Source organism: Lampetra fluviatilis, chromosome 69 (genome assembly GCF_964198595.1).
Source record: "Lampetra fluviatilis chromosome 69, kcLamFluv1.1, whole genome shotgun sequence".
Lineage (NCBI taxonomy): Eukaryota > Metazoa > Chordata > Hyperoartia > Petromyzontiformes > Petromyzontidae > Lampetra > Lampetra fluviatilis.
Window position 1 is genome coordinate 5,134,283 of NC_136343.1, and position 9,270 is coordinate 5,143,552.

General features: G+C 64.0%; 1 protein-coding gene across 1 annotated transcript in view; it reads right to left on the bottom strand.

Annotated features, from left to right (window-relative positions):
- The window catches only part of RNPS1 (RNA binding protein with serine rich domain 1), an 8,058-nt gene extending 7,878 nt beyond the window's left edge, over positions 1-180 (bottom strand). Inside the window, exon 1 of the mRNA XM_078883159.1 lies at positions 160-180. Within this exon, the coding sequence (XP_078739285.1) occupies positions 160-180 (21 nt within the window). The remainder of the gene's footprint in view (positions 1-159) is intronic.
- Between the last annotated feature and the right edge of the window lie 9,090 nt (positions 181-9,270).

Consider the following 9,270-nt stretch of genomic DNA (forward strand, 5'->3'; position numbering starts at 1 on the left):
GGTCTGGGATCGATCCCCTGGTGGTGGCGGTGGTTGGTGGTGGTGTCTGTTGTTGTTGATGGTTGTTGTTGTTGACAGGCGTCACGTGAGCTGCTTCAGCAGCACTACATTGACCTGAAGGACCGCCCCTTCTACCCGGGCCTTGTGGAATACATGCACTCTGGGCCTGTCGTGGGCCATGGTGAGGTCGCTCGCCCGCACGCTCACCCGCTCATCCATCCACCCACTCATCCACCCATTCACTCATCCACCCATTCACTCACTTGCCCACTCACTCACTCGCCCATCCACTCACTCACTCGCCCATCCACTCACTCACTCACCCACTCACCCGCATGCTCACCGGCTCACTCACCCACTCACCCACTCATCCATCCACCCACTCGCTCACTCACTCGCCCACTCACTCGCCCATCCACTCACTCACCCACTCACCCGCTCGCTCACTCGCTCACCCGCTTACCCACTCATCCATCCACTCACTCACCCATCCACTCACTCAACCACTCATCCATCCACTCACTCACCCACTCGTCCATCCACTCATCCATCCACTCATCCATCCACTCACCCACTCACCCATCCACTCACTCACTCACCCATCCACTCACTCACCCATCCACTCACTCACCCATCCACTCACTCGCCCATCCACTCACTCACTCACCCATCCACTCACTCACTCGCCCACTCACCCACCCACTCATCCACCCACTCGCCCACCTACCAACTCACTCGCCCATCCACTCACTCGTCCATCCACTCACTCGTCCATCCACTCACTCGTCCATCCACTCACTCGTCCATCCACTCACTCGCCCCATCCACTCACTCACCCATCCACTCACTCACCCATCCATCCACTCACTCGCCCATCCACTCACTCGCCCATCCACTCACTCGCCCATCCACTCACTCACTCGCCACTCACCCACCCACTCATTCACCCATCCATCCACTCACTCGCCCATCCACTCACTCGCCCATCCACTCACTCACCCATCCACTCACTCACTCGCCCACTCACCCATCCACTCGCTCACCCATCCATCCACTCACTCACCCATCCACTCACTCACTCGCCCACTCACCCATCCACTCACCCATCCATCCACTCACTCGCCCATCCACTCACTCACCCATCCACTCACTCGCTCGCTCACTCACCCATCCATCCACTCACTCACCCATCCACTCACTCACTCGCCCACTCACCCACCCACTCACTCACCCACTCATCCACTCACTCACTCGCCCATCCACTCACTCACCCATCCACTCACTCGCCCATCCACTCACTCGCCCATCCACTCACTCACCCATCCACTCACTCACTCGCCCACTCACCCATCCACTCACCCATCCATCCACTCACTCGCCCACTCACTCACCCACTCATCCACTCACTCACCCATCCACTCACTCACCCATCCACTCACTCGCCCATCCACTCACTCGCCCATCCACTCACTCGCCCATCCACTCACTCGCCCGTCCACTCACTCGCCCGTCCACTCACTCGCCCATCCACTCACTCGCCCATCCACTCACTCGCCCACCCACTCACTCGCCCACCCACTCACTCGCCCACCCACTCACTCGCCCACCCACTCACCTCGCCCATCCACTCACTCGCCCGTCCACTCACTCGCTCCGCCCACTTCACTCGCCCCCCCACTCACTCGCCCACCCACTCACTCGCCCACCCACTCACTCGCCCGTCCACTCACTCGCCCACCCACTCACTCGCCCACACCACTCACTCGCCCCGTCCACTCACTCGCACCGTCCACTCACTCGCCCATCCACTCACTCGCCCACCCACTCACTTCGCCCACCCACTCACTCGCCCACCCACTCACTCGCACCACCCACTCACTCGCCCATCCACTCACTCGCCACCGTCCACTCACTCGCCCGTCCACTCACTCGCCCACCCACTCACTCGCCACCACCCACTCACTCTCGCCCACACCACTCACTCTCGCCCGTCCACTCACTCGCCCACCCACTCACTCGCCCACCCACTCACTCGCACCGTCCACTCACTCGCCCGTCCACTCACTTCGCCCGTCCACTCACTCGCCCGTCCACTCACTCGCCCCGCCCACTCACTCGCCCACCCACTCACTCGCCCATCCACTCACTCGCCCGTCCACTCACTCGCCCCCCACTCACTCGCCCACCCACTCACTCGCCCGTCCACTCACTCGCCCATCCACTCACTCGCCCGTCCACTCACTCGCCGTCCACTCACTCGCCCGTCCACTCACTCGCCCGCCTCACTCACTCGCCCACCCACTCACTCGCCCGCCCACTCACTCGCCCACGCCACTCACTCGCCCGCCCACTCACTCGCCCGTCCACTCACTCGCCCACCCACTCACTCGCCCGCCCACTCACTCGGCCCGTCCACTCACTCGCCCACCCACTCACCTCGCCCATCCACTCACTCGCCCATACCACTCACTCGCCCGTCCACTCACTCGCCCACTCGCCCATCCACTCACTCGCCCATCCACTCACTCGCCCGCCCACTCACTCGCCCATCCACTCACTCGCACCCACTCCACTCACTCGCCCGCCCACTCACTCACCCATCCACTCACTCGCCCCGTCCACTCACTCGCCCATCCACTCACTCACCCATCCACTCACTCGCCCGCCCACTCACTCGCCCCGCCCACTCACTCGCCCATCCACTCACTCACCCATCCACTCACTCGCCCGCCCACTCACTCGCCCGCCCACTTCACTCGCCCATCCACTCACTCGCCCGCCCACTCACTCGCACCGCCCACTCACTCACCCATCCACTCACTCGCCCGCTCCACTCACTCACCCACCCCACTCACTCGCCCACCCACTCACTCGCCCGCCCACTCACTCACCCATCCACTCACTCACCCATCCACTCACTCGCCGTCCACTCCTCGCCCGCCCACTCACATCGCCCGCTCCACTCACTCACCCATCCACTCACTCGCCCGCCCACTCACCTCGCCCCGCCCACTCACTCGCCCATCCACTCACTCGCCCCGCCCACTCACTCGCCCGCACCACTCACTCGCCCATCCACTCACTCGCCCGCCCACTCACTCGCCCCGCCCCACTCACTCACCCATCCACTCACTCGCCCGCCCACTCACTCGCCCGCCCACTCACTCGCCCATCCACTCACTCGCCCGCCCACTCACTCGCCCGCCCACTCACTCACCATCCACTCACTCACCCATCCACTCACTCGCCCGCCCCACTCACTCGCCCCGCCCACTCACTCACCCATCCACTCACTCGCCCGCCCACTCACATCGCCCGCCCACTCACTCGCCCCGCCCACTCACTCGCCCGCCCACTCACTCGCCCAGCCACTCACTCGCCCGCCCACATCACTCGCCCGCCCACCTCACTCGCCATCCCATCCACTCACTCGCCCGCCCACTCACTCGCCCATCCACTCACTCGCCCGCCCACTCACTCGCCGCCCACTCACTCGCCCATCCACTCACTTCGCCCGCCCACTCACTCACCCATCCACTCACTCGCCCGTCCACTCACTCGCCCGCCCACTCACTCACCCATCCACTCACTCGCCCGTCCACTCACTCGCCCGCCCACACTCACTCGCCCGCCCACTTCACTCGCCCGTCCACTCACTCGCCCCGTCCACTCACTCGCCCGCCCACTCACTCGCCCCATCCACTCACTCGCCCGCCCACTCACTCGCCCGTCCACTCACTCGCCCATCCACTCACTCGCCCATCCACTCACTCGCCCATCCACTCACTCGCCCATCCACTCACTCGCCCATCCACTCACTCGCCCATCCACTCACTCGCCCATCCACTCACTCGCTCCGCCCACTCACTCGCCCGTCCACTCACTCGCCCATCCACTCACTCGCCCGTCCACTCACTCGCCCGTCCACTCACTCGCCCATCCACTCACTCGCCATCCACTCACTCGCCCACCCACTCACTCACCCATCCACTCACTCGCCCATCCACTCACTCGCCCATCCACTCACTCACCCATCCACTCACTCGCCCACTCACCCACCCACTCACCCATCCATCCACTCACTCGCCCATCCACTCACTCACCCATCCACCACTCACTCGCCCACTCACCCACCCACTCACCCATCCATCCACTCACTCGCCCATCCACTCACCTCGCCCATCCCACTCACTCGCCCATCCACTCACTCGCCCATCCACTCACCTCGCCCATCCACTCACTCGCCCACTCACCCACCCACTCACCCATCCATCCACTCACTCGCCCATTCACTCACTCACCCATCCACTCACTCGCCCGTCCACTCACTCGCCCGTCCACTCACTCACCCCATCCACTCACTCACCCATCCACTCACTCGCCCGTCCACTCACTCACCCATCCACTCACTCGCCCGTCCACTCACTCGCCCGTCCACTCACTCGCCCGTCCACTCACTCGCCCGTCCACTCACTCGCCCGTCCACTCACTCGCCCATCCACTCACTCGCCCATCCACTCACTCGCCCGTCCACTCACTCGCCCGTCCACTCACTCGCCCGTCCACTCACTCGCCATCCACTCACTCGCCCATCCACTCACTCGCCCGTCCACTCACTCGCGCCGTCCACTCACTCGCCCATCCACTCACTCGCCCATCCACTCACTCGCCCATCCCACTCACTCGCCCGTCCACTCACTCGCCCGTCCACTCACTCGCCCGTCCACTCACTCGCCCATCCACTCACTCGCCCATCCACTCACTCGCTCACCGCCCACCCTCACTCGCCCGTCCACTCACTCGCCCATCCACTCACTCGCCCATCCACTCACTCGCCCGTCCACTCACTCGCCCGTCCACTCACTCGCCCATCCACTCACTTCGCCCATCCACTCACTCGCCCATCCACTCACTCGCCCATTCCACTCACTTCGCCCGTCCACTCACTCGCCCGTCCACTCACTCGCCCATCCACTCACTCGCCCATCCACTCACTCGCCCGTCCACTCACTCGCCCGTCCACTCACTCGGCCCATCCACTCACTCGCCCATCCACCCACTCACCCATCCACTCACTCGCCCACCCACTCACTCGCCCATCCACTCACTCACTCGCCCACTCACCCATCCACTCACTCACCCATCCATCCACTCACTCACCCATCCACTCACTCACTCGCCCACTCACCCATCCACTCACTCGCCCATCCACTCACTCACTCGCCCCACTCACCCATCCACTCACTCACCCATCCATCCACTCACTCACACCATCCACTCACTCACTCGCCCACTCACCCATCCACTCACTCACCCATCCACTCACTCACCCATCCACTCACTCACCCATCCACTCACTCACTCAGCGCTCACTTCACCCACTCATCCACTCACTCACCCACCCATCCACCCACTCACTCACCCACCCACACTCACTCGCCCACCCACTCACTCGCCCATCCACTCACTCGCCCATCCACTCACTCGCCCATCCACTCACTCGCCCATCCACTCACTCGCCCATCCACTCACTCGCCCATCCACTCACTCTCGCCCATCCACTCACTCGCCCATCCACTCACTCGCCCATCCACTCACTTCGCCCATCCACTCACTCGCCCATCCACTCACTCGCCCATCCATCCACTCACTCGCCCATCCATCCACTCACTCGCCCATCCATCCACTCACTCGCCCATCCATTCACTCGCCCATCCATCCACTCGCCCACACCCACTCGCCCACCCACTCGCCCACCCACTCGCCCACCCACTCGCCCACCCACTCGCCCACCCACTCGCCCCACCCACTCGCCCACCCACTCGCCCACTCCACTCGCCCACCACTCGCCCACCCACTCGCCCACCCACTCGCCCACGCCACTTCGCCCACCCACTCGCCCACCCACTCGCCCACCCCACTCGCCCACCCACTCGCCCACCCACTCGCCCACCCACTCGCCCACCACTCGCCCACCCACTCGCCCACCCACTCGCCCACCCCACTCGCCCACCCACTCGCCCACCCACTCGCCCACCCACTCGCCCACACCACTCGCCCACCCACTCGCCCACCCACTCGCCCACCCACTCGCCCACCCACTCGCCCACCCCACTCGCCCACCCACTCGCCCACACCACTCGCCCACCCACTCGCCCACCCACTCGCCCACCCACTCGCCCACCCACTCGCACCCACCCACTCGCCCACCCACTCGCCCACCCACTCGCCCACACCCACTTCGCCCACCACTTCGCCCCACCCACTCGCCCACCCACTCGCCCACCCACTCGCCCACGCCACTCGCCCACCCCACTCGCCCACCCACTCGCCCCACCCACTCGCCCACCCACTCGCCCACCCACTCGCCCACCCCCCACTCGCCCACCCACTCGCCCACCCACTCGCCCCACCCCACTCGCCCACCCACTCGCCCACCCACTCGCCCACCCACTCGCCCACCCCACTCGCCCACCCACTCGCCCACCCACTCGCCCACCCACTCGCCCACCCACTCGCCCACACCACTCGCCCACCCACTCGCCCACCCACTCGCCCACCCACTCGCCCACCCACTCGCCCACCCACTCGCCCACCCACTCGCCCACCCACTCACTGCAGTGCCACTCCATTCCCAGCAGGGGTCGCTCCACCCACGGGGTCCCTTCGTCAAGGTGAGGGTGGCCATGTTGGGGTCTCTCCCCTAGGTCCACTGGGCCTCAAATAAGTTTGCTGATGTGGTGGTGGTGGTGGTGTGGTGGTGTAGTGAACATCGTTAGCACTGGGGGAGAGACAAAGGCGGCCGGGCGTGGTGCTGGTAGCCACCCCCTCTGTGTGCCAGTAGCCTTCATAGGTGCTGCTACTACTAACAGCACTTGCCCCTACAGCCCTGCTGGAGGCTACCTGGGGCAGCTTTGTCGGTGTGTGTGGTGTGTGTAGTACATAGACACTGCTGCTGCTCCTCGCTAGCTTGCGGCACTTGCCCCTACAGCCCTGCCGGAGGCTACCTGGGGGAGCTTTACCTGTGTCTGTGTGTGGTGTGTGTAGTACATAGACACTGCTGCTGCTCCTCGCTAGCTTGCGGCACTTGCCCCTACAGCCCTGCCGGAGGCTACCTGGGGGAGCTCTACCTGTGTCTGTGTGCGCTCCAGGTGTGGCAGGGGGCCAACGCGGTGAAGACTGCACGGAAGATGCTGGGGGAGACGAAGCCGGACGACTCGAACCCCGGCACCATCCGGGGAGACTTCGCCGTGCAAGTGGGACGGTGAGAGGGAGACACGGGGAGGGAGACACGGGGAGGGAGGGAGACGGGGGGGTGGGGGGGGACACGGGGAGGGAGACACGGGGGGGGGGGGGACACAGGGGGGGGGGGGGGGAGGGGGAGACACGGGGGGGTGGGGGGGGGGACAGGGGGAGGGAGGGATGTGTGAGTGTGTCTGTGTTAGTGGTAAAGCAACGCTGTCGTGGACATTGCTGTGGTGGGGAGGGCCAATTCCGATTGGCCCTCTCCCCTCATGGCGTCTGTGACCACCACAGCGGCCAAAAGGGGGCTCTGGATGGGTGTGGGGGGCTGGTAACCCCTCCACCTTCAATTATTTACCACTAAACTACGACCGAAAAATTTAATTAGAAAGCTTGTGCCGGAGGCCCCGGGGGGACAGGCTTCTGTGACGTCTCCTGGCCAAACCCCATTTGGCGGAGCCAGGAGACTGAATCTTCACCCTCGGGGCTGCTCCAGAAACAACGAAAAGCCACTACGTGTGGCCACGTGGAATGTTCGAACGCTCACTGCGGAGGAGGAGAGGCTGCCACTCCTCTGACGGGAGCTGGACCGGTACCGCCTCAAGGTGTACATGGCCTGGCACAAGCGTCGTGGTGACGTCACAGCCACTTAGTGGCGAATGGCGGTTGTTGTTTTAGCGAAATTCATCTTAACTCTCCCCCCCCCAACTCTCCCCCCCACCACTCTCCCCCCCCCACCACTCTCCCCCCCCCCCCCACCACTCTCCCCCCCCCCCCCCCACCATTCTCCCCCCCCCCACCACTCTCCCCCCCCCCCACTCTCCCCCCCCCCACCACTCTCCCCCCCCACCACTCCCCCCCCCACCACCACAGCAACATCATCCACGGCAGCGACTCTGTGGAGAATGCTGAGAAGGAGATTGCTTTGTGGTTCACTGCTGAAGAGGTCACCTCCTGGAAGAGCTGCGCTCACGACTGGGTCTACGAATAGTCAAGACCACTACCACCCACTCCTACTACCACCCACTACCACCCACTATCACTACCATCCACCACTACCACCCACAAGGTTGAAGAGGTCACCTCCTGGAAGAGCTGCGCTCACGACTGGGTCTACGAATAGTCAAGACCACTACCACCCACTACCACCCACTACCACCCACTACCACCCACTACCACCCACTACCACCCACTACCACCCACTACCACCCACTACCACCCACTACCACCCACTACCACCCACTACCACCCACTACCACCCACTACCACCCACTACCCACTACCACCCACCACACACTGACACTCGCTCACACTGACACACACACACTCACTGACTGACATACACACACACACACTCACACACGCACACACATTCACTCACTCACTGACACACACTCACTGACTGACATACACTCACACACACACTCACACACATTCACTCACTGACACACACACTCTCACTCACACACTCTCACTCACACACACTCACTCACTGACACACACACTCACTGACTGACATACACTCACACACACACTCACACACACTCACTGACTGACATACACTCACACACATTCACTCACTGACACACACTCTCACTCACACACACTCACTCACACTCCCTGACAGTGTTCCATGCTCCAGGCGTATGTTGTGTTCACCGCCCTCTCTCCCAAGTGAATAAAGTTGCTCTGACCCTGCCCTCTGTCTGTGAGCCTCATTAAACAGGACCCTGCGGGGTGGGCTGGTAGGAACGAACAATTGAATGGCTATAATAAAATGAAATGGCAAAAAATGGCCGTCAATAAGTGGATGCCCCGTGGCCCCGCCCTCCACCCGCGTAACCCGTGGCCCCGCCCCATCTCGGTGGCCCCGCCCCCATCTCGGTGTCCCCGCCCCTTACCACCGTAACCCCGCCCCAACCCTGCGTAGCCCCGCCCTCCACCTCGTGGCCACGCCCCCTGCCGCTGTAGCCCCGTGTAGCCCCGCCCCCTGCCGCTGTAGCCCCGCCCAGCCCCACGTAGCCCTGC